This window comes from Myxocyprinus asiaticus, chromosome 5 (genome assembly GCF_019703515.2).
Source record: "Myxocyprinus asiaticus isolate MX2 ecotype Aquarium Trade chromosome 5, UBuf_Myxa_2, whole genome shotgun sequence".
Lineage (NCBI taxonomy): Eukaryota > Metazoa > Chordata > Actinopteri > Cypriniformes > Catostomidae > Myxocyprinus > Myxocyprinus asiaticus.
The window spans coordinates 50,794,814-50,821,896 of record NC_059348.1 but is presented as its reverse complement, the minus strand read 5'-3'; the positions used below and the strand labels follow the sequence as shown (position 1 = coordinate 50,821,896).

Below are 27,083 nucleotides of genomic sequence, written 5' to 3'. Positions count from 1 at the left end.
TTTTAAATAAATCATATAAAATCAAATAAATTATTCATGAACTGGCCAAAGAATTTAATGGAGCAGCGTTAAAAACGAAAACATATATTCTAACATTAGACGTTAAATTTATATTTTAAATTCACTATTGTTTTATATAGAATTGTTCTATAGTCTATAAAGTATTTAACGCAATTACATCAGAAGTAACTGTAATTAAACTACTGAAAAAATTATGAGTAATCCCTTACCTTTTTTAAATGAAAAAGTAATCTAATTACAGTAATTAATTTCTTAGTAATGCATTACACCCAACACTGGACATCATGAACTTAGTTATTTTCTTAGTGAGACTGTATATTCAACGTGAAGAACGGATAGATATAATTTGCAAAATTAATAAAAAGTTAGAAGTCGGAACCTTCGATCGCAGCCATTGTTGTTTCTTGGTGGCGCGCATTGTGACGGAGTTCGCCCTGTGTTTCCGTGAGCACGCGCTGACGGAGTTTTCTGTGTTCGTTGTAGCTATTTTTTTATTTTATTAGTAAAAATCAAAGTTCGCCACGTGAAAGTCGCGTTTCTGAAGTAAAACTTGTTAATTGGTAGACGGAGCGGCGGCAGAGATCCATCTTTATGATTGTCTTTATTTCTGGATGATGGTAAGAGCGCGAGATTAGCCGTTAGCTTTAATCCTTAACACAAACACACACAGTTGTGATTAATTATTCATCTTTAATCATCAATATTACGTTCTTCTGCTCTCATGACTGTATTGGCGGGACTGTAAGTGTTTTATAGAGAGCTGGTGGCATGTTATGTATTGAGGCCTCACCATTTACACTATTTACATGAAAACACAGAAATAAACACACTTTTAATTATATGTGTGAGTTGTGTGGACGGACGCAGGATCTGGCGTGCTGAAACCAGCAACATTACTCTATAATAACACGTTCACTGTGGTGATTCAAAACAAAATAATCACCCTTATTGGCTCTGCTGATCTGATTTTACCTGATGTGTCCTCTGCGAGCGACGCAACACAACTAGATCGCTCACTTTATACTAAAATGAAGCTAGTTTTGTCGTGTCGCTTGACTGATGTCACTCTGAAAAGACTGGGAGTAAACATCCGATATCTGGACAGATCATCAGAGAACATGAGTGGAGAGGACGTTTGTAGAACAGGAGAGGTTGAGAACGTTAGGGATCCGCAGATCCAGTTAGGAAATCTGGATAAATTGGAAGCAATTAAGAGGAATCATCAGAGATCTGGAGAAATCTGAGATGAGAAATCATAATATATCAGATGAGACATCAGGAGAGATTGTGGAGATCAGCGATCAAAGGAGAACATCAAAAACCTGGAATGATCAGAGATGAGAAATCAAGAGAGACAATGAGAGATCAGAAGAGATTGTGCTTTTATGGGCAGGTGGTCCATTATTCCAGCCAGGTCATCACAGATGTGTATGACTGTCTTTCTTTTGCAGCATACAAACAGAGATTTTTAGAAGCAAGTTTCAGCTCTGTATGTCCATACAATGCTGGATCATGGTGGCAAGAACTTTGAAGCTCCGAAAAGCACATAAAGACTGCATAAAAGTCATCCATATGACTCCACTGGTTAAATCCATGTCTTATGATGGGTGTGAGTGAGAAACAGATCAATATTTAAGTCCTTTTTTATCGTAAGTCTCCACTTTCACTTTCTCTTCACTTTTTGTTTTGTGCCGATTTTCATTCTTCGTGCATATCGCCACTTACTGGTCGGTGCTGGTCAAAGGTGGATATCTTAAAAAAGGACTTAAATATTGTTTCTCACGTCTCAGGTCATCATAGATTACTTTTATGTTGACTTTATGTGCTTTTTGGAACTTCAAAGTTCTGGCCACCATTCACTTGCATTGTATAGACCAACAGAGCTGATATATTCTTCTAAAAAATCTTTGTGTTCTGCAGAAGAAAATCATTTTCCACCTCTTTCTTGTTATTGAGAAAGGCTGTATAATACAGTGATGATGCTGACTGATCAAATTATGCTGCTCTGTGCTTGTTTTGTAATCTCTGACGATTCTAAGCTAATTAACATAGTTTTGAACCCAGATGTTCTTCTGTCCCTCAAGTGTATTGTTCTGCCTTAGTAAATCGCTGTTTTAAAGTCACAATCTAATAGCAGAGCAGTGTTAGTTTGCTTGGTTACAGCACCGGCTGCGACTCAGGGCTTCTTGCTGAATATTTGCCATTCCTTGAGTTGTTGCCATGGATACAAGAAGGGAACCCCTGGATATAATGAACAGTAGATTCCATACAAGGAATGTTTGTCCCTGCTGGGGATACATCAGCAGAATGAGGAAAGCACTGTCATTTTCTTCTGTAGTCATCACTATGTCTTCTGTAAGGGACTGACGCTTTGCCCACTCTCGAGATGGACTGTATTTGACCCTTTTGCTACATCATATAGTTGTACAAGTCATACCAGAATTAGACACTGAGACAGACTAACTCTAGTGTCTCTCTTGTGTTCCTCACAGGTTTCTTTCCTGTCTGTCGCTGTACCCTGAGGGTCCGTTCCTCGTCGTCCTCTCTCGCTGCTAGACTCTATGGAGGAGTAGCTCTTGAGTGACAGGGACGAGAGCCAATCAAGCGTCAGGAGGTGTGACAATCACAGCAGCAGGGAAGAGAGGATGTCGTCAAACAGGACCCAGACCCCTCATGGTCTGAAGCAGATCGGGCTGGACCAGATCTGGGATGATCTGCGAGCGGGGATACAGCAGGTGTACACCCGCCAAAGCATGGCCAAGTCACGCTACATGGAGCTCTACACGTATCCTTCATTGTAATATAATGAATGAATAAAAAACTTTCACATTTGAAATGAATACAGTGGAAAGTAGTGCACAGTTTATAAGTGTCTCCTCAATAAATTTTTTCAGTGTATAAATTATGGATGTGTGACTAATTTCACTGACATTAAAACAAAATTAGAAATTCACCAAGTAAAAGTAACCAAACACATTATAACAGTGAGCACATTGTTAAAAAAGATGAACAGATAAGTCAAGTCTACAAAAAATAAATGCACTGAGAAGTCGCGCAAATTTTGCGACATGCATCAGCCTAGACTCTGTTTGGCCAAGCAGTGGCAGATGAGGGAAGTGTTCAGGAAACCTATTTACATAAGATCCATTGTTGTATTTGCTGTGTTTACCTTTTAGTTAAAAAAAAGCAATCTGTTGTGGCCTTAACTTTCTTTTTTCCAGGCATGTCTATAATTATTGCACAAGTGTGCATCAGTCAAATCAGGCCCGCGGTGCAGGTGCCCCCCCGTCCAAACCTTCGAAGAAGACCGCCTCACCTGGAGGAGCTCAGTTTGTGGGGCTGGAACTCTATAAAAGACTGAAGGAATTTCTGAAGAATTACCTTACAAACCTCCTAAAGGTATGTTTACAAAAAAAGGCACATTGTGAAATTGGTTCAGATTTTTCTGGTGAAGATTTATAATAGAGCTTTTGTAATATTAATTGATATTTAAGCAGGCATTATTAATTCAGAGAGTTCAAACAAGTCTCTACTATTATTCTTTACATCAAAACATCTACAAATCTACTAAGAGACTTAAGAAATAGTGTTTAACCTCTTCAACTCAGCGGGGTTAGAAGCATGTGATTAGTTGATGCTTAAATTGTTGAAGTCCCCTGATACATAAGTCACTCGTTTGTGGGACCATTTGATAGCTTAGAAACTAAAATTTTCAAAGAATACCATCACTTTTGCATTTGCTCCATTAAATAACAAAATAAAGCCTTTAAAACTTTGCGCCACAAGTGAGCGCCACCCAGAGGTAATGTAGAAATATGCAATGAACAGAAAAGATTTTCATAAAGCACTTAAATAGGCAAGTCATATATCAAATGAAAGCTCTCATTCAGGAATGTGACTGTATAGTTTATTTTGGCACCCTAACACCACAGATCGAAAGATTATCAAAAGAATCACAAAGAGAAATATGATCTCCAGAAGACAACAAAGACAAACCTCTCATGTCTGCTATGAAAAGTAGCCAAAACACCAAATCAGATTTTACCTTAGGCTGTTTTCTTCAAAATGAGCCATTTTTTACCTGTCTGTGAGCTTGCTTGGTAAAACTATCCAATGTTAAATCTCAGATGTCCTGAAAAAATTGCAGTCCACCAGAAAAAGCGTGATAAACAAATCATCGGCAAAATGTTATCAACTATTAATAATCATATGTTATAGAGCAGGGGTCTGCAACCTATGGCGCGTGTGCCAGCATTGGCACACAGAGGGGTAATCACTGGCACGACAGCAACTGCGAGAGAGGAATAGACTATTTTATGTATATATATTTCGCACCTGCATTCCAATCTACATCTTGATGTAATCCTGCCTAATGATCACGAAGCGTGTTTTCATGAGCAAAATGGGAGGCTAAACAAAAAGTTAAAATGTGACGAGACTACAGTACCCAACTGACTCATGCAGCACGTGCAAGCCATTCGCGCATCACGAGCCGGCAGCGCTTCAATTTCAGTTAATCGTGTGAGTAAACGCCTGCTTTGCTTCGGTCAAGCTGCACAGATGACAGACTACATTCGGTGTTTCTTTTTGCTTTCAGAACAACACATGATGTAATAAGGAAAACACCACTATTAATCCTTGAGATTTCCAACCCAGCATACAGGTACACCTTAAACCATGGTCACACTCAAGATGACATTAAACGATTAAAAGAGAAAACATAAACCCACATCGTGTGGTTCAAAAAGAGTCTATTCAAAATATAAATTAATCCTGGAAATAAAGTTTTAGGATTTTGCAGGTGCGATTCACCGAAAAGGGCTAAATAGTTGATCAGCTTGTGATGCGCGAATGGCTTGCACATGCAGCGCGAGTCTCGTCACACATTAATACTGTTTAGCCTCCCATTCAGCTGATGAAAACACGCTGCGTGATCATGAGGAAGGATTACATCAAGATGTAGATTGGAATGCAGGTGTGAAAAGCTTCATATAAATAAAATAGCCTGCTCCTCTCGCTGTTGCTTGCGCACTAGTGATTACCCCTCTGTGTGATTTAAAAAAAATGTATGACATAATATAAGAAATATTTAAGATTCCATGCCTTTATTAATGCCCTCTTTTCCGGCCTTCCGAGTAAAACAATAAACAAACTGCAATACATCCAGAATTCAGCAGCTAGGGTTCTCGCATACTCAAAGAAATCCTCTCACATCACTCCCATACTTTGTAGGCTACATTGGCTGCCTGTCTCCTATCGTATCCAATTCAAAATTCTCCTTACAGCATTCAAAGCTTTACACGGTCTTGCCCCCTCATACATCACTGATCTCGTCCGCCTCTACACCCCATCCCACTCACTCGGGTCATCTGATTTTGGCACAGCCATTGACCAGGAAAATAAAAAATGGCACTCTATGTCAAAAATTTTGCCGACCCCTGTTATAGAGGTTCTTAGCTTTCCAACAACACCTAGACTGAGTTTCTAGTCCATTCAGATGCTGAGATATTCAGTGAAACAGTGGGAAACATGCATGCTAGGGCTGTCAATTGAGCAGAGAAACTAAATTCGAATTTTTACCTTAAATATTTTCTAAATTTGAATAATATTATTTATAATAATATTTTTAGATGCTGTGTCTAAGTAAAAAGACCTTTAAAAAGCATCTTGAGACACCTGCTTTCTGTTAAACTGTATTTGTTGCACTGTGTCTAGCCTTTTTTAGCACAAGAATGTGATCGATCTGAAGTCATGGTCAGTGCTTGGCACACATCCAAAATTCGAATGCACATTTTTTGCATTCAAATGTGCATTTTTTTTCTTAAATTAGATGAATATTCGTATTTCGAAATTTAATTTGACAGCCCTAATGCATGCGATCTAAAATTGACTGGATTTCTATGGTGTGAATGGTCAGCTGTATTTTGTGATAGGTGATGGATGAAAAATTATTTTTCCTAGTACTTGCTGCTATCTAGTGGAATGAAACAAGACTTTTTGCAGTGAGCAAACAGAACCAGACTTACATGCTTATGAAGTTAGGACAACAAAAAATATATATATTTTTTTAAATTATTATTCTGTTCATCATAAGATTATAAACATATACAGTATTAGGGATGTACATTTTCAGACGTTTTCATAATTGATCTTCATGGAAATGAACAATCAATTCATCGACTAATCGTTAACGTTAATCTCGCAAAACACATGTGGAAGACTCCAAATAATATGTGCATGTAGCCTACTGTTTAAATATAATTTAAATTAATACTCTTCAGAAATGCAAGTATTGGCATTTTCCTCTTAAAATATTCTTAGTTCAGTGTATTTAAATACATTTAGGCTATGTTTAGTACAAATTTGTGAATGTTTAATTACTGTTAATGAATTACTGTTAAAATAACTTCTATCTAAATATACTTTATATCTATCAAGATAAATCACATATTTGAGCTCAGTAAAACTTCACATTGTGGATGGTGGGATATTTTGGACCTTTGAATTTTTTTATTTGAAATTAAGTCAAATCATAACATGCTGCGAAAACACTGTACATAACATAGGCAACTGTTTCTCTGGTGCTGCTGAGATGTCAGCTGAATGTGCCTTTCCCAGCAATCACTTGCGTAATTGTAGGTTGCGACAAAACAAGGAGACCAATGGTGCTTGTTGTCGTGTTGTGCTTTAATCCACTATCACGGTGTGTCCAGAAAACATCAATGTTAATTTATAAAGAAACGCCCCAAATTGTTTACATTGAGCACGCTTAATCTTTGATCTGTGTGGCTCGTCTTCTGTGAAGCAGATAAGACATGACATGCAGCCTGCAAGCGCCCTCTAGTGGCGGATGACTATGTAGACAGCCTTATCAATGCCTGTAATCATGATTACTGAAAGCATTTGTCCTGAATTTAATTAATCGACGATCAATAAGCTTAATCTATCAAATTATTAACAACAATTAATTGATTTTGATTAATCATTAACATCCCTTTACAGTATTAGGGCCCATTTACACTTGGTCACGTCATGCGTTTTTACTGATTGGTTTGCTATCCAATTGAATAAGCACATTCTATTTACACTTGGCCACATCAATGTTTCTCCGCCAATCAGATATGAATCCGATCTTCAATTCCTGTGCTGTATGCAAATATCACTGAGTTCACTTCTGTGATTATGCTTGTGCCGGACAGAAAATGTAAAAGATGCGATTTACTATTTGATTCCTACTGACTTTGAACAGTGCGTGTGTGTTTCTGTTTTTGTGTACGCTGTGTATTTCCCCCTCTCTAGACTTCTCATAGGCAAGATGCGCCATGCACGTCAGGTGCGCTCATTGCCAGTGTTTAGTTTTAGTTTCTTCAGCGATCTGCATCAAATAAATGAAGAAAAAAAACATGCATCCTCGTCTTAATTTGTTGTTATTTATTGCACAACATGAGCCCTATGCAAATACTTGGTAGCAGCTGTTATATTTCATGTTTTCCCTATGCTGACGTAGTGCTGTTTGGGCAGAGTGAAGTTTACATATGCATCTTGAACTGCCAGATGCATTTACACTTGACCAGTTTCATCTGGAATGTGTCTCAAACCACCTCCTGAAGTGGTTTGAGCGATCGGATTGCAATCAGTCTCAAATGCGTTTCGAAGGGCATTTACACCTGGTCTTTTCATGAACTGATAGCTAAGATGAGACCAATTTTTTGCAATTAGTCCACTCTATGTGTGTAAGGAAAGATTTTAAATTTGGGAGTGAAAAATTGTAGTTGGCAGCCAAAAATGAGTTTAAGAGGTTAAGCACCATAAAAACCCAGATATGCGCCGTGTTTCTGCATTCCAGATCAGATTGCACCTGGCCGACTGTGTTGCCTTTAAAAGTACTTTTCTGACCGGGAGCAAATACGAACGCGTTTGACGCATGCCCACTACAACTGCTTTGTTATACTCATTTAGTACAGTCATTGTCCAGCACATGTGCCGACGATGCGTACATCCGCGGGTTGAGGAAAATCTTGGCTGTACGGACTGTGGCCTTACCTTGGCCCCAAGGACATCCTCCAGAAATATGCTTGACTTTTACCAAGTTATGCTGTCAAAGGAGAGCTGTAGCCTAGGGAACAAATCGTTCACGTTTGAATCGTTAAAATACTCATTGAAAATTTAGACCAAGAGAAGTCTAATCTCTTGAGACTGATTTTAAAGTCCCATATTGAATGTCCTCCTAAGGATGGAGAAGATCTAATGGACGAGAGTGTGCTGAAGTTCTACACGCAGCAGTGGGAGGACTATAGGTTCTCCAGTAAAGTGCTCAACGGGATCTGTGCTTACCTCAACCGCCACTGGGTGCGCCGGGAGTGCGATGAGGGCCGGAAAGGGATCTATGAAATCTACTCTGTAAGTGTTGCTTTAACTTGTTTTGCATTGTTTTGCACAATTCCATTTCATATTATACAGCTTATGAGGGTTTTTTCTAATTTGCCAGCTTGCTCTGGTGACGTGGAGGGAATGTTTGTTTCGGCCGCTGAATAAGCAGGTAATATCTGAAACAGGAGTCAAGTGTCAAAGTGGTATGTGACTGGAACTCTGACTTATAACAAAAGGTCTTTTGTACCTTTGCGTTTAGGTCACAAATGCAGTGTTGAAGCTGATCGAGAAGGAGAGGAATGGAGAAACCATCAACACCAGGCTCATCAGTGGAGTGGTCCAGTCTTACGGTTTGACATTGTTTACTTCAACGTCATTTTCTAAATGACATTTGCTACTCTAGTATAGTAGCTCAGAGATGTTTATCTTTATCTTCTGCAGTTGAGTTGGGTCTCAATGAGGATGATGCCTTTGCTAAAGGTCCAACTCTGTCGGTCTACAAGGAGTACTTTGAAACTCAGTTCCTGGCCGACACGGAACGGTTTTATACAAGGGAAAGCACAGAGTTCTTACAACAAAATCCCGTTACAGAGTACATGAAGAAGGTGAGGCCAAAATAGCTTGTGTTTAAAGGGATAGTTCACCCAAAAATGAAAATTCTCTCATCATTTACTCACCCTCATGCCAACTCAGATGTATATGACTTTCTTTAGCAGAACACAAACGGAAGAATGTTAGAAAAATATCTCAGCTCTGTAGGTCCTCACGATGCAAGTGAATGGTGATCAGACCTTTTGTAGTTCCAAAAATCACAAAGGAAACATAAAAGTAATCCATAAGTCTCCAGTGGTTAAATCCATATCTTCAGAAACAATATAAAAGGTGTGGGTGAGAAACAGAAAATTATTTAAGTCCATTTTTACTTTAAATCTCCACTTAAACTTTCACTTTTAGATGTGAAAGTGAAACTAAACGGCCACCACATTTGACCTTCAGATGTAAAAGTGAAAGTGGATATTAGGGTAAATAAAGGATTTAATTTTGATCTGTTTCTCTCTCACACTCTCACTAAAATATCACTTCTGAAGATATGGATTTAACCACTGGAGTCTTATGGATTACTTCTATGTTTCCTTTATGTGATTTTTGGAGCTACAAAGGACTGATCACCATTCACTTGCATTGTATAGACCTAGAGAGCAGAGATATTTTTCAAAAAATCTTCATTTGGGTTCTGCAGAAGAAAAAAAGTAATGCACATCTGGGATGGCGTGAGGATGAGTGAATGATGAGAGAATTTTCATTTTTGGGTGAACTATCCCTTTAAAGAGGAAAGAATGCAGTCAAGAAGAATGCACATTCTTATTCATTTTTAATGTGTTTTCTAGTTGGTGTGACTGAGATTTGGGTTGTGTTTTGCAGGCAGAGGCCCGTTTGCTGGAAGAGCAGAGGAGGGTGCAGGTGTACCTTCACGAGAGCACACAGGACGAGCTTGCCAGGAAGTGTGAGCAGGTGCTCATCGAGAAGCATCTGGAGATCTTCCACATGGAGTTCCAGAACCTTCTGGACGCAGACAAGAACGAAGGTGCGAACGAACTTCTGTAAATTAGTCTTTGATCATTTTGGGTGGAATTTTTTTTGGGTAGCATGTTATAAGTAATGCACGTCTCTTCTCTATCAATAAATATATTTCCCTCTCTCTTCCTCGTGAAGTAGTCACGTAGGCCTCTGCAATGGGTTTGAGCTTTCTTTGGTCAGTCTTGTATTTCACTTATGGATGTGTTTGTTTTAAATTAATTTAAATAGAGGGGCCAAAAACACTTGTCCACAGAAAGTTTTTTAGGCATTTTTTTTCTCTCTCTCTCTATAGATCTCGGTCGTATGTATAACCTCGTGTCACGGATCACAGATGGATTGGGAGAGCTGAAGAAACTTCTGGAAACACACATTTATAATCAAGGCCTGGCAGCCATCGAGAAATGTGGAGAGTCTGCTCTCAATGTGAGTCCATATGAAGATAAACCGCCCTCAGAGACAGGAAGAGACCATGAAAAATAGCTAACCGCGCTTTATTTTATGTGACGTTTATAGGCAGGTACATCTAAATTTGCATATAACTAGGAAAATGGAATATACATGTGTGCTCTAGGATAGCTTATTTACATGTTTCTAAATATTTCAAGCCAAACTCTTTAATATCTTTCAAAGATTTGACGCCTTGAACTTTTTTCTTTTGCTTTTTAAACCTTTTTAAACTTTGATTCCCAGTGGACTGATTTAAAAACCTGTGCAACAAGACAATGTGCATCAGATGATTTTTGTATGAAGATTATGCTATCATCATGCTTTTGATTTGATCTTTGAGCCAACACATGTGGTCAGTTGAGAACTGCTGTGAATACTTTTATTTTCTTATAGGACCCCAAAATGTACGTCCAGACTATTTTGGATGTCCACAAGAAGTACAATGCCTTGGTGATGTCTGCATTCAACAATGATGCTGGTTTTGTGGCTGCTCTAGACAAGGTATTACCAACTTTTCTGCAGTGTGTAGTCGAGTTTGAGTTAGCCGAGCAGTTCATGGTCTCGCATGAATAGATTTTGCGCATTTTTAAGTATTTAAACAGGTATTTTCTTTCCGCCCAGGCTTGTGGACGCTTCATTAATAACAATGCTGTTACCAAGATGGTTCAGTCCTCCAGCAAATCTCCTGAACTACTTGCCAGATACTGCGACTCTCTGCTCAAGAAAAGGTGTGCATTGAATTGAATTGAATGAGAAAGTTTTTATAAGAATCATTTTGCGGACAATTCTGCTTGTTTCATGAATTTGGATTGAATTCAGTTGTTTTATTTTTTAGCTCCAAAAACCCAGAGGAGGCAGAACTTGAAGACACACTCAATCAAGTGGTGCGTTTTATATAATTGGATTAATTGTGATTTTCTATATCACTATTTGCTTTGGGAATATTTAGAACGAGATTTCCAGGCCTGGAAATGTGATGGAAATTTTACAAATCTTGAAAAGTCTGGGAAATTTCTGTAGTGAATATATATATATAGTAAATTTTAGTGGCTCCCAGCTCTAAAATTAATTGGTCTGAAAATGCTCATTTTGGTTGCAGTCAATTTGTAAAAATCCTTATAGGGAAGTATTTGTGTATATTGATCTCGCCTTCTCTCTTTGTGTTCATTTTTCATTGTAGATGGTGGTGTTCAAGTACATTGAGGACAAGGACGTGTTCCAGAAGTTCTACGCGAAGATGCTGGCCAAACGTCTGGTCCATCAGAACAGTGCCAGTGATGACGCAGAAGCCAGCATGATCTCCAAACTTAAAGTACAACCATTTTCCCCCATCATCTCAGTAAAACAAAAGTTCAGATTCCGTCTGTGCTGACTAGTAGGGATGTCAAAAGTACCAGTGCTAGGGGCCTGGGTAGCTCAGTGGTAAAATATGTTGGCTACCACCCCTGGAGTTCACTATCTTGCTAGTTCGAATCCCAGGGCGTGCTGAGTGACTCCAGCCAGGTCTCCTAAGCAACCAAATTGGCCTGGTTGCTAGGGAGGGTAGAGTCACATGGGGTAACCTCCTCGTGGTCGCTATAATGCTTTAAATTATTTTTTTCACATCAATCTACACTCCATACCCCATATTGGCAAAGCAAAAACTAGATTTTTGATAACTGCAAATTTATTAAAAAGAAAAAACTGAAATATCACATTGACATAAGCATTCAGAGTAAGGCTGAAACGATTAGTCGACGTTATCGACAAAAAATGTCATTGTCAAATAGTCGTTTGATCTCATTTAGCGTAAAACAAGATCATATGAAAATCTAATGATGATGCGTGAGAGCAGCACTTCAGCTCGAGTTGGATCGAGGAGAGGAAGAAGACACAGCTCACAGTCCAGATGCACTCCAAAATTTCCAACAGCATAAGGTGATGTATATCGCAAAGTATGAGGGGAATTATACTACAAAAATACAAAATAATACAGAAGAAGTGTCGTCCTGACTTGAAATAAAGCTAAGCCGGATCTGGCATTCCGCTTGAGCAAACCTTGCCTGTCAGAGCGTCTAAAAATGAAACAGTCTGGCGTTATGTTTAATGCATCCTTTATTAAAGTTCACATAATAAGGAAGCGGGTTGTGTTAGTAAGCACAAACTCCGAAACTGGCATTTCTCTATGAAAAACAGAGCGAGAGCGTTTCAGACATCTACCGGTTGATAAACCTTCTTGCGCGGAGACACTCGTACTTTGCACGCTCGCTGCAGCTAGATTTTAACATGATGGCTTGCAACATAGTGAATCGTAATATATGCGTCACAGTGTGTATCTTATGAAGAAAATCTGCGATATGCAGCTCTGTTAAGAATAGAGAGTTTTGTTTTTTTGGTGAGTTAAAGATGGATCAAAGTGAACAAAAAGGCGAGAGAGTGTAGTCTTAGCCCAATATACAATGCAAAAAAAAGAAAAATGGTTATTGATTTGTCTTTTTTGGTTTGTTTTCCAATATAAATATCTAAAAGTCCTTACATGCATTTACTTTAAGAGCTGTACTGCAGAAGAAAAAAATGTTAGAGAATGTTGAATATAATATTTAATATATATTTAAAATATCAAAAAATCCTTAAAACAAGATACATTTACCTGAGAAGCAACATATAAGATATTTAGTCTTGCTTTCAAAGATTATATATTGAATACAAGTATATTTTGTCTTTACTGCACTGGCAGACATATGAACAAGTGAAACAATACACTTATATACAAAATATACTTGTATTCAGGATACATTCTCTGAAAGCAGGTCTAAATATCTTATATGATTTTTAGATCATTTTAAGTGGAAAACAAGACAAAAACACTTGATCACAATAAAAAAATTTGCAGTTAATTTTTTAATGAAGTAAATTGAATAAAAATCCAAGTGTCTTTTTCCTTGTAATTCAGTGAATGTGATTTAGAGGTATTTTTATTTATTTATTTATTTGGCCTTTTGTAGGCTTTTTAATGACAGAGTTAGTGGAGAGGAGACAGGAAATGACAGGGGAGAAGAGTGAGAATGGGATCGGGAAAGGACCTCACAAGCCGGGACTCGAACTCGGGTCACCCACGATGCATCAGCACCACATGTCATGAGCGCAGCCCGCTAGGCTACGGCTCTGACAGAGGTATTTTTATAAGATGATTTTGTCCTCTTTTTTGTTGTATTCACGTTTAATACAACCTTTTAAGATGAATAGTTGGATAAGAGCTAATGATTAATCGTTGCAGTAATCGACGAATAGTAGAATAATCGTTCTAATAATCGTTAGATTAATCGAAAATAATTGTTAGTTGCAGCCCTAATTCAGATCCTTAACTCAGTATTTAGTTGAAGCACCTTTGGCAGTGGTTACAGCCTCAAGTCATTTTGGGTATGATGCAACAAGCTTTGCACACCTGGATTTGGGGATTTTCTGCCATTCTTCACTGCAGATCCTCTCAAGCTCTGTCAGGTTGGATGGGGACCGTCGGTGGACCGCCATTTTCAGGTATCTGCAGAGATGTTCGATTGGTTTCAAGTAAATAGCAAAGGGTCTGAATACTTATGTCAACATGATATATCAGTTTTTCTTTTTAATAAATTTGCAAAGTTATCAAAAATCTGGTTTTTGCTTTGTCATTATGGGGTATAGAGTGTAGATTAATGTGAAAAAATAAAAATAATTTAAAGCATTTTAGCACAAGGCTGCAACATAACAAAATGTGAAAAAAATAGAAGGGTCTGAATACTTTCTGAATGCACTGTAGATATATTTGTGTGTGTGTGTGTGTGTGTGTGTATATATATATATATATATATATATATATATATATATATATATATATATAGTGCTGTGAAAATTGTGCTGATTTCTTCTGTTTTTGTGTATATCTCAAACTAAACTGTTTCAAAAATTCAAACAAAATCTAACATAAAAAAAGGCAATCTCCACAAAACACAAAATGCAGTTTGTAAATGATAATGTTATTTATTGAAGCAAAAAAGTTATCCAATACAAACTGAGCCTGTGTGAAAAAGTATTTACTAAATCCCCAAATCTATGAAACTGCATTCATAATGGGGTTCAGCTGGACTAGACACACCCAGGCCTGTTTACTGCCATCCCTATAAAATAAAATCAACACATAAATATAATTTTTTCAGCAGCATGTAGTTGGCTAAAAGGTCTCACCCAGTAGCACACTATGTCAAGGTCGAAAGAAATTCCAGAAATGATGAGGAAAAGGATGATTGAAATACATCAGTCTGGGCTCTGGGACTCCAAAGAACCACAGTGAGAGCCATAATTTCCAAATGGAGAAAACTTGGCACAGTAGTGAACCTTCCCAGAAGTGGCAGACCTTCCAAAATTCCTCCAAGAGCACAGCGATGACTCATCTAGGAAGTCACAAAAAAGCCAAGGACAACATCCAAGGAACTGCAGGCCTCTCTCACATCAATTAAGATCACTGTTCATGACTCCACTATCAGAAAAATGCTGGCCAAAAATTCCATCCATGGCAGAGTGGCGAGGTGAAAACCACTGCTAACCACTGCTAACTTAGAAGAACATTAAGACTCATCTGAATTTTGCCAAAACACACCTTGATGATCCTCAGACCTTTTGGGAGAATGTTCTGTGGACTGATGAGTCAAAAGTGGAACTGTTTGGAAGACAGGGTCCCGTTACATCTGGCGTAAATTAAACACGGAATTCCACAAAAAGAACATCATACCTACAGGCAAGCATGATGGTGGTAGTGTGGTGGTTTGGGGATGCTTTGCTGCTTCAGGGCCAGGGCGACTTGCAATATTTGAAGGAAACATGAATTCTGCTCTCTACTAGGGATGGGTATTTTGGTCATTTTGTCTACTCGAGTACTCTGACAAATTACTCATCGAGTACCCGAGGGGCAATGACAGTGCCAGACGGGCTGGTTTGAGTATTTCTGTAACTGCTGATCTCCTGGGATTTTCACACACAGCAGTCTCTAGAATTTACTCAGAATTGTGCCAAAAACAAAAAACATTCAGTGAGCGTCAGTTCTGTGTGCGGAAATGCCTTGTTGATGAGAGAGGTCAACAGAGAATGGCCAGACTGGTTCGAGCTGATAAAGTGTACGGTAACTCAGATAACCGCTCTGTACAATTGTGGTGAGAAGAATATCATCTCAGAATGCTATTCTGAGATGCGGGTTGGCGCTGCCTTGGCGGAACGAGGGGGACCTACACAATATTAGGCAGGTGGTTGTGGCTGATCAGTGTATAAACAATATATATTAGTTTTCATATATATGATTTCACGTAATATAGTATGCAAGATTTTACATTTTATTTTCATAGTTCGCTTTTGATCCTTTAAATCACATTTTAGCGTGTGTACAAATGTAAAAATATCACATTCTATCAATTTATATGATGTCATGAAATTACATTTTTAATAATGAGACGAGCTGTTGTCACTGTTTGAAATTTCATACACATTTTTTACTAAATATTCACAAGGCTGGAACCTTATGAAAATAGAATTAATAATTATATAAAATATAATATAAAAGTGCTACTAAATCAAAACTACTATGCAAAAAAAATTTTTTTTTTACAAAACTCTTGCATAGATGCGGCACAAGCCTATTTTATAAATTCTTTCATATTTACTGAAGTTAAAATATTTCACAGTGCATGATTGTGCCTTTTAAATATTTATTTACACATTTATTACACTTACTACATTACTACATTTTGTTTATATTCACTTGTGCGATTTATATTGAGTTTATATTGATATGTATAACAAGTGCTAAATTGGTACTGTCTCTTTAACAGATCAGCTCCGTGAGCAAGTGTTTACGGTTGAATGAGCGCAGCGCACATTAGCGAGCGAGAAGTTGCACAATGGTTTTTCCCTCATCCGTGCAATGTATGATTAGAAATAATGTTTTTATCTTTTTGATCACCAACTGAATGTAAATAACAGAAATTATTTTAAAGAGATATAAAATGTAGATGGGGTGCCTGGGTCTCGTCTTTGGATACAAAATACATGGAACGGAGCAAAAATAAATCTTTTACTTGTATAATGTGTATGACTTGCTTGAACAAATATTTATTGAACACATTCTCAAATTCATATCTACGAGCTCTCGAGTTTTGCGACACTTTTATCTTCTAACAGACATCCAACTGGCACATTACTGGTCTGTAGCCATGCTTTAAAACGGACAATGTTGTGAAAAAAGTCCGGGGGAAAATTTAACCAGAGTCAGAGTTGACGTTGTTAAATGCAATGTCAGTAACATTCCAAGGCTCAACTTAAGTGATGGAGACTGTGCAAACCCAACAGACCCAGACCCACTGCAGCCAAATAAGGTCAGTTTCCTTCAGGGCGCTCACAAGACACAACACGCTGTAAAAGACGAGACTGAATCCATCTTAATGGCCTCTTATTCAGTTAAAGGATCGCACCGCTCAAGTTCTTCGTCACTACACAACTCCATCTCTGGCGAGTAAAATCTGAATATTTACTCTCCAGTGGCTAATAAAATACATATTTTAGTTGCATAGTGCAAAATTTGGTCACATATGCGAGTGATTTACTCGCTATATAGAGGGCTGTTCATGCATAATTTGTGCTATTTACAAGTATTTACATTGATTTGTAGAACATGTGCTAAAACCAGTACTGTCTCTTTAAGAAAACTGGCATTTCTGAAAAGAGCATCTGTAACACCTGGTATTAAGCGTTTGGGGTGATCCTATCACATGTTGTCAGGCGAGACACGTCGCTGTTTACACCAGGTCATTTAAATGCACCTTCTGTGATCACTTGTGTTTGGATTTCAAAGGGGAATGGTCTTTGATGTCATGACAACATACCTCAATCACTTTGTCAGTGTATTACTGCATCATAATACACTGATCAGCCACAACATTAAAACAACTGACAGGTGAAGTAAATAACATTTATTATCTCATTACAATGCACCTGTCAAGGGGTGGGATATATTAGGCAGCGAGTTAACAGTCAGTTCATGAATTTCATGTGTTGGAAGCAGGAATAATTGACAAGCGTAAGGTTCTGAGCGACTTTGACAAGGGCAAAATTGTGATGGCTAGACGACTGGGTCAGAGCATCTCCAAAACGGCAGGTCTTGTGCAGTGTTTCCGGTATGCAGTGGTTAGTAGCAAAAGTGGTCCAAGGAAGGAGAACCGGCGACAGGGTCATGGACACCCAAGGCTCATTGATGCGCGTGGGGAGCGAAGGCTAGCCTGTCTGGTCCGATCCCACAGAAGAGCTACTTTAGCACAAATTGCTGTAAACATAATGCTGGCTATAATAGAAAGGTGTCGGATCACACAGTGCATCGCAGCTTGCTGCATATGGGGCTGCCTAGCCGCAGACCGGTCAGAGTGCCCATGCTGACCCCTGTCCACCACCGAAAGTGCCTACAATGGCACGTGAGTGTCAGAACTGGACCGTGGAGCAATGGAAGAAGGTGGCCTGGTCTGATGTATCACGTTTTCTTTTAGATCATGTGGACGGCTGGGTGCATGTGCGTAGTTTACCTGGGGAAGAGATGGGAGCAGGATGCACCATGGGAAGAAGGCAGGCTGGCGGATGCTGTGTGATGCTCTGGGCAATGTTATGCTGAGAAACCTTGGGTCCTGGCATTCATGTGGATGTTACTTTGACACGTACCACCTACCTAAAGATTGTTGCAGACCACATACACCCCTTCATGGCAACGGTATTCCCTGATGGCAGTGGCTTCTTTCAGCAGGATAATGCGTCCTGCCACACTGCAAAAATTGTTCAGGAATGATTTGAGGAACATGACAAAGAGTTCAAGGTGTTGACTTGGTCTCCAAATTCCCCAGATCTCAATCCAGTTGAGCATCTATGGGATGTGATGGACCAACAAGTCCGGTCCATGGAGGCCCAACTATACCTTCAGGGGTCTTGTGGAGTCCATGCCTCGATGGTCAGAGCTGTTTTGGTGGAATGAGGGGGACCTACACGATATTAGGCAGGTGATTTTTATGTTGTGGCTGATCGGTGTAAATCACAAAAAGGTGATAAAGACAAAGAAAGCGTGGTTATTTCTTTTTATAGCTGCTCGCTACCTGCAAAGCTTAAACTCTTGTTTTAATGCAGTGTTTGACAGGTGAGTGGTGGCACTTCACTGCTGTCCGTGACGCATTCAGGATGGCTTACTGTTAACACCTCAAATGTGACGTGGTCACGTGTGTTTTTGACTGCCTCCATATGTGGTTTTTAGTGATCCGATCACAAATATTTTTAGACCCCGTTTCCACCTGTATTTAGTTTTAACCAGATGTGATCGGATCACCTGAAAGAGGGTTGCTGCTAAATACTAAAATGAAAAAATAAATATCTCGTCACAAAATCTCATGTCTAAAGATGCACAGTGAAACCAGCTCTAATGAACATCACGCTGATGTTTGAATAACTGTTGGTTGATTTGTCATTTTCAGCAAGCTTGCGGCTTTGAGTACACATCAAAACTCCAGCGCATGTTCCAGGATATTGGAGTGAGCAAAGACCTCAACGAACAATTCAAGAAACATCTCACAAACTCAGAACCTTTAGATCGTGAGTGTCATTTTTGTCTGCTGTGCTATTAAATGTATGTTAAAAGTGATTGAAGTTGTTTACAAATGTAACAAATGTTTTTTATTTTTTTGTTGTAGTGGACTTCAGCATCCAGGTGCTGAGCTCAGGTTCATGGCCCTTTCAGCAGTCCTGCACTTTTGCTCTGCCATCAGAGGTAACGCATGAAACGCACTATTCCCTAACATTAGCATTTTGCTATCCTAAGAACCAGGGACTAGAAACGGTTCAAGGATGGAAAGCAAAAACTGAAAATAAATGTTTTTTTCAGAACTTAATCAAAAACAGGAACGAAATCCCTTTCAATTGTTCCAGAGTGAAAATGTTATTTTTAAATGCTGGTAACCAGTTAATAACCAGTTAATGTTTTTGTTATAATTTTTTATCACCTTTTCAGAATTTTCATCACAACTTCTCAGAAATACACCACTTCCTATTGCCTGAAAAAATTAGGCTTCTCTCTTTTTTTTTTTTTAGTAAAACACAAGCATGTACTTTTATTCTGATGTTAAATAAAAAATAATTTGGCCCGCAAAAGGAGAAGTTTAGTCCACCCAGTGTGTGCAGGAGTGAGAGATTTAGGCTATTAATTGATTTTAGGTAGCCAGATTAATATTTTAAATATTTTAGGGGATTTATTTAATATTGAGCATAGATTTATTGAAAAGGATTTACGTTATATAGGCTACTGTATACCATGCTTATGATTTCTCCCCTGAAAATTGCCCCACATTTACTTATTATTTTGCTAATTTTAGGTGTGGCAAGTCCCTTATTTTGAGCTTGTTTTACAAAAACAAGTGCCTTGTTTCTCTTGTGAGATCTGGTATATCACCCACCCTTAGAGCAGACTACTGTCTTTTTAAAAAGAACGTTATTAACCATTTTAATTATTTTATTCTAACCGTATACCATTTTAAAAGGAGGCTGCGGTATGCCGGAACAAAAAAAATACTGTTTCTGCTCAGAACGAACCAAAATTAAAAACATTTCATTTTTAGTCCCTACGAAAAACTAGATACTCTAATTGCACAAAAAATACAAAGAACAGAAAAATATTGGGTGAAATTTTGCATTTGTTATCAGATGAAAAAATGTAGTCATATTTAAAATTAATTGGCATTTTTTTGGAAAGCAACATAGTTTTGCTGTCTTCTGTTTGGAATAGTGTTGACGCTCAAAAACGTTGCCTAGATAGGCCGTTTACTAGGGTTTAAAATGCATTCTGCATTTTCTGTCTATTCTGTCACAGTTGGAGAGGAGCTACCAAAGGTTCACAGCCTTCTATGCCAGCAGACACAGCGGACGCAAGCTCACCTGGCTGTACCACCTATCCAAAGGGGAACTGGTCACCAACTGCTTTAAAAACCGTTATACCTTACAGGTGTGATGAGATAAATGTGACTTGAATGCCGCATATTTCATGCATTAACCTTTAGAAGTAACATCCAGTGTCCTGGTACACAGTATTCCGGGATTGTTATTGTTTTTGTCAAATAAAGTAGAATTTGGTCTTCTTGGTGGTTGACTTGAATTGCATTTAAATATGTTTAAAAATAATCATCTCTGCAGGCGTCCACGTTCCAGATGGCCATTCTGCTGCAGTATAACACAGAAGATGTTTATACAGTCCAGCAGCTGACAGACAGCACACAGATCAAAATAGTATGTGAACAGAATGAATAAGTACAAAAATACTGAATTTGTGTTTTTCCAGCACGTTGACAAGTTTTAAAAAAATATATATTTCAGGACATACTAGTGCAGGTTTTGCAAATATTATTGAAATCCAAGTTGCTGGTAAGTGACTTTTCCCTCTTAGTAGTAATATTAGACGCACATGCTAATATTCAATGAAATTGTACGTTTTTAGTTTTCATTCGCAATTCTGTGTGATTTTGTTCAGGTTCTAGAGGATGAGAACGCAAACGTGGATGAAGTGGAATTCAAACCCGACACCCTCATAAAACTCTTTCTTGGTTATAAAAAGTAGGTACACTGAGTGCTCCTCCCCTTAAAAACAATAGTTCTGAATCTATAACTTGGTTGCATAGAACATATTGTGCTCTGAAATGCAGCAGATTAAAAACAAAACTTGGTTGTGAATATTGAAGTCTGACTGTATTACTTTGTCCAGTAAAAAGCTGCGAGTGAACATTAATGTGCCAATGAAAACAGAGCAGAAACAGGAACAGGAAACAACACACAAAAACATAGAGGAGGACAGGAAACTGCTGATACAGGTATGTACATCCAAACTCAATAAATAAATAATAAATGTATAATAAATAATAAAGTTTTGCAGTATGCAGCCATGCACTGTATGTACTGTGTATGGAATGGGAGTTATCAGTGTGTAAATAAAACCAGTACCATTATGACCCACCAGAAATTAACTTTTCCATTAAGGGGCACGATTTGCACCATGGATTTGATTTTCAGGGGCGTTTAATTGGGCATTTCTTTCCAACCAAATAAAAAATATTAGGTTATATTATGTCAAATACTTAAAGGGATAGTTTACCCAAAAATGAGAATTTTCTCATCGTTTACTCACCCTCATGCCATCCCAGATGTGTATGACTTACTTTCTTCTGTAGAATGGAAATGAAGGTTTTTAAAAGAATATCTGTAGGTCCATACAATGCAAGTGAATGGTGGCCAGAACTTTGACGCTCCAAAAAGGACATACAGCAGGGTATCCGCGGGTCATTAAAAAGTATTAAAAGGTATTAAATCAATTTGGTGAAAAATAAGGCCATTAAAAAATTTTACAATACCCAAGGTATTATTATTTTTATTTTTGAACGTTTCCCTCCTTGGGCCGTAACATTGAATGAAAACCGGTTTTCACGTGTACGTTCAGTGTACATATGCGCTGGTCCCGTGAGTGGTGCTCTGTGGCTCGAGATATTCCCCATTCATTTTCTCCTTTGTCATTTCAACATTAACAGACTGGGTGATTGCATGAGAGAAGACACATTTCAGTAAGTTGGACCGTATCTTTTAACGTACCTCAGAGGTTCATTCATGTTTTTTTCGTGCTTTAAGTTGGAGACAGAGGGTGCAGTGCCCCATTCTGTTTGAATGGCCAGCTACCGCAATCTGTCACACGCACCATTAAAGAGTATAAATACAACATTTATTGTTTGAATTTTGAGATAACAGTGACATCATTTAAAAGCTTAAACTAAAATCGTGTTTCTCCAAGAAATTACATCTGACTCAAATGATGGAGCAAAACACAATTTGTGCATTTGTAGCTGTAACCGGCGCTGTCCTGTGCTTTCACTCTGCGTTGGTGTTTGTAGATAATGAGACGAGATGCTGGCAATATTGCCAACTCTCTCAAGAAAAATATGCAACAGCAGCTTCAAAAATAAGCCCAAATCAAGTCCAATATAGTCTGTTACACAGTGGGAGTAATTTTTTTTTTTTTTTTTTTTTTTTTACTCAAGTAAAAGTACTGCTTGTGAAGAAATTCATTTGAGTACAAGTACTCAGAAATATTATGACACAAGTAAGAGTAAATAAGTAGTTTGCCGAAAAACTACTCAAGTAATTACGTAACCAGTTACTTTATGAAAATTATATATAGTATATACGATTCCATTTTTAAAACACAAAGTCAGATATGATGTGATGAGTGTGAGAAACGGATTAATATTTAAGTCCTTTTTACTATAAATCAGCTCTTTCATATTCACTTCCACATTCTTCTTTTTATGGTATTTGCCTATTCGCATTCTTTGTTCATATCGCCACCAACTGGGCAGGGAGGAGAAAGAAAAAATTCAGAAGGAGATAGCAAAGAAAAATAATAAAAAATCAGATTTGCCCAAAATCCCAGTAGGTGGCGATATGAACAAAGAATGCAAAAAAAACGGGGGAAAAAAAACAGAACAACAACTCTTGTGATCGCACATAGGAGGAGGGCTGTGTGAAAGTAGATTTATAGTTTAAAAAAAAAAAAAGGACTTCAATATAGATCTGTTTCTCACCCACACCTATAATGACATGCATTTAACCACTAGATCTCATGGATTACTTTTATGGTGTCTTTATGTGCTTTTTGGAGCTTTAAAGTTCTGATCACCTTTCACTTGCATTGTATGGACCTACAGAGCGGAAAGATTCTTCTAGAAATTTATATCCATGTTCTGCAGAAGAAAGTAAGTCATACGCATCTGGGATGGCATGAGGATGAGAATTTTCATTTTAGGTGAGCTATCCCTTTAAAATTAAGCATTGATTAACACACATGATAAATTAGATGGCGAGTTTATTACCTTTTACCCATAAAATTCAATCAAAATCAACTTATACTGTATAATAATAATGTGTATAATTAGGCCTAAATAGAGGAATTTAACATCAGGCATTTTTTTGCCCCTATATTTTGAATTTCAGGGGCTATTTTTTTTAACTATCAGTGGCATTTGTTCCCTGAGCCTCCCTTAAGTTCCGAACCAGTGACCCACTGCATTTGCCATGGAGACACCAACTGTGATTTTAAACATTTTTTCCTTGACTTATTATTTGACTGGACTGCCAAAAGATTTACAAGACATTTTACACAAAATTGGATACAAAAGGTTAAATGACCATATGTTTCTGAGATGATAACTGGACAGCTGCATTAACTGTGAATTGTAGCGAGGTCATGTGACAATGATTTAAAAGGTTAAAAGTTAAACTCAATCGACAGCATTTGTGGGATAATGTTGATTACCACAAGTAGTTTCAACTTATCCTTCCTTAAAATAAAAAATAAAAAATCAAGGTTGCAGAGAGGCACTTACAGTTGAAGTCAGAAGTTTACATACACCTTAGCCAAATACATTTAAACATTTAAAGGTTTCCTGACATTTAATCGTAGAAAACATTCCCTGTCTTGGGTCAGTTAGGATCACTACTTTTATTTTAAGAATGTGAAATGTCAGAATAATAGTAGAGAGAATTATTTCAGCTTTTATTGCATTCATCACATTCCCAGTGGGTCAGAAGTTTACATACACTTTGTTAGTATTTGGTAGCATTGTCTTTAAATTGTTTAACTTGGTTCAAACATTTTGGGTAGCCTTCCACAAGCTTCTCACAATAAGTTGCTGGAAGTTCAGCCCATTTCTCCAGACAGAACTGGTGAAACTGAGTCAGGTTTGTAAGCCTCCTTGCTCGCACACGCTTTTCAGTTCTGCCCACAAATTTTCTATCGGACTGAGGTCAGGGCTTTGTGATGGTCACTCCAATACCTTGACTCTGTTGTCCTTAAGCCATTTTGCCACAACTTTGGAGGTATGCTTGGGGTCATTGTCCATTTGGAAGTCCCATTTGCGACCGAGCTTTAACATCCTGGCTGATGTCTTGAGATGTTGCTTCAATATATCCACATAATTTTCCTTCCTCATGATGCCATCTATTTTGTGAAGTGCACCAGTCCCTCCTGCAGCAAAGCACCCCCACAACATGATGCTGCCACCCCCACGCTTCATGGTTGGGATGGTGTTCTTCGGCTTGCAAGCCTCACCCTTTTTCCTAAAACATAACGATGGTCATTATGGACAAAAAGTTAAATGTTTGTTTCATCAGACCACAGGAAATTTCTCCAAAAAGTAAGATCTTTGTTTCCATGTGCACTTGCAAACTGTAGTCTGGCTTTTTTTGGCGGTTTTGGAGCAGTGGCTTCTTCCTTCCTGAGCAGCCTTTCAGGTTATGTCGATATAGGACTAGTTTTACTGTGGATATAGATACTTGTCTACCTGTTTCCTCCAGCATCTTCACAAGGTCCTTTGCTGTTGTTCTGGGATTGATTTGCACTTTTCGCACCAAACTACGCTCATCTCTAGGAGACAGAATGAGTCTCCTTCCTGAGCGGTATGATGGCTGCATGGTCCCATGGTGTTTATACTTGCATACTATTGTTTGTACAGATGAACGTGGTACCTTCAGGCATTTGAAAATTACTCCCAAGGATGAACCAGACTTGTGGAGGTCCACAATTTTTTTTCTGAGGTCTTGGCTGATTTCTTTTGATTTTTCCATTATGTCAAGCAAAGAGGCACTGAGTTTTAAGGTAGGCCTTAAAATACATCCACAGGTACACCTCCAATTGACTACAATTAGCCAATTTGCCTATCAGAAGCTAACTGGCTAATTGCCTAAATGATTGACATCATTTTATGGAATTTTCCAAGCTGCTTAAAGGCACAGTTAACTTAGTGTATGTAAACTTCTGACTCACTGGAATTGTGATATAGTCAATTAAAAGTGAAACAATCTGTCTGTAAACAATTGTTGGAAAAATTACTCATGTCATGCACAAAGTAGATGTCCTAAACGACTTGACAAAACTATAGTTTGCTAATATGAAATCTGTGGAGTGGTTAAAAAATTTGTTTTAATGACTTAATGTATATGTAAACTTCTGACTTCAACTGTGCAATGGAAGTGAATGGGGCCAATTTTTGGACGGTTTAAAAGGCAGAAATTGAAGCTTTTAATTTTATAAAAGCACTTACATTAATTCTGTTAAAACTCATGTATTATTTGAGCTGAAAAGTTGTTTAAATTGACATTTTTACAGTCATTTTAAGGGTTTAAAGTTTGTTGACATTGCATCATCATGGGTAACAAAGTTGTAAAATTGGCTATAACTTTACAAAGAAAAGGTTTGTAAGTGATTTTATCACACTAAAATCATGTTTCCATATATTGTTAGTTTTGTGGCTATATTTTTAAAAAGGTGAGTATTTTAACGTTCAAAAATTGGCCCCCATTCACTTCCATTTTATGTGCCTCACTGGAACCCAGATTTTTGCTTAAAAAAAAAAAAGAGGGGCAAGTTCAAATTAATTTTTGTGGTAATCAGTATTATGGCACAAAAGCTGTCGATTAAGTTTAACTTGTATTGAACACGGAATACTCCTTTAAACCTTTTATTAAACTTTTTTTTTTTTTTTTATTTTTTTATAAAGGATAATCACAGTACATACCGTGCAGTGCAAAGCTGATTTTTATTAAATTCTGAATGCCTGTAAAAACACATTACTTCTGCAGGCGGCTATAGTGAGAATCATGAAAATGAGGAAGGTTCTGAAGCACCAGCAGCTTCTGGCAGAAGTTCTGAACCAGCTTTCATCCAGATTCAAACCCAGAGTCCCAGTCATCAAGGTTGGTTATTCGTGTCATACAAACCTAGTCTGGTTTACAGGATACATTTACAAAGTTGGGAAATTAGACATTTGATCATCACAGAAACCAACAACAGACCTAATGCTGAATACGATTGGTCTTCTCTCTTACAGAAGTGCATTGACATCCTCATAGAGAAGGAATATCTGGAGCGGGTGGATGGAGAAAAGGACACATATAGCTACTTGGCCTAAACATTTTATTGCTTCTCCACATCTTCACTGTCTCTTTCACTCTCACTTTTTTTTTTTTTAAGTTGTCTCCCGGGTAATAAATATCATTCCTTTTGATGTTTGGCCTGTGCTGATGGGAATATGTGCACAGAAGGAATTTTAAATGGAAAATGGACAAACAAAAGAGGAGGATCTGTGTGTGCATCAGTGAATGTGCGTGTGGGAGCTGGACCTCACTCTTGTATTGGAGCGACCCACCCTGGATGGACAGACTGCATTTAAAATGTACATACAAACAGAAATCTTGAGCTTTATTCTTGCTAAATTAAACATTACAGGTTTTTAAAACCCAAACAGAAATAAACCCTTCACATTAAGCATGCTATAGCCTCTCAGCATTTAAATGAGGAAAGAAACAAAAATAAAAATAAAGATACATTGAAATCTTGGAGAAGGGGCTATGATGCCTGGAAATTGTTTATGCCTGGAAGATATGAATAGACAAAATAGGAAAAGGGTGCAATTTTAGCTGCACTTCCCAAGAAGTAACAAGTTGGACAGGTCTGAAGACGTGTACTCTGCATTGTTACCTGCTACCAGAAAACCATTTGTATAGTGTGTTTCACTTTTTTAAATGTGTGTTAAATAAAAGAATTAAATGTT

The 27,083-nt window shown here is 37.9% G+C and overlaps 1 protein-coding gene across 2 annotated transcripts; it reads left to right on the top strand.

Annotated features, from left to right (window-relative positions):
• The first annotated feature begins 440 nt into the window (after nt 1–440).
• On the top strand, nt 441–27,083 carry LOC127441087 (cullin-1). Of its 2 annotated transcripts, XM_051698264.1 has the most exons (22): nt 441–638; nt 2,514–2,806; nt 3,243–3,420; nt 8,254–8,421; nt 8,510–8,560; nt 8,651–8,741; nt 8,833–8,996; nt 9,814–9,976; nt 10,262–10,392; nt 10,810–10,917; nt 11,038–11,144; nt 11,252–11,300; nt 11,597–11,728; nt 18,921–19,038; nt 19,137–19,213; nt 20,309–20,440; nt 20,629–20,721; nt 20,809–20,856; nt 20,963–21,045; nt 21,194–21,299; nt 26,113–26,226; nt 26,361–27,083. In XM_051698264.1, exons 2-22 carry the CDS (start codon nt 2,667–2,669, stop codon nt 26,439–26,441), a joined length of 2,334 nt encoding a protein of 777 aa, XP_051554224.1. In that variant the 5' UTR covers nt 441–638; nt 2,514–2,666; the 3' UTR covers nt 26,442–27,083. The 2 variants fall into 2 exon arrangements, with proteins under 2 accessions (XP_051554224.1, XP_051554225.1); XM_051698265.1 differs by lacking the exon at nt 20,809–20,856.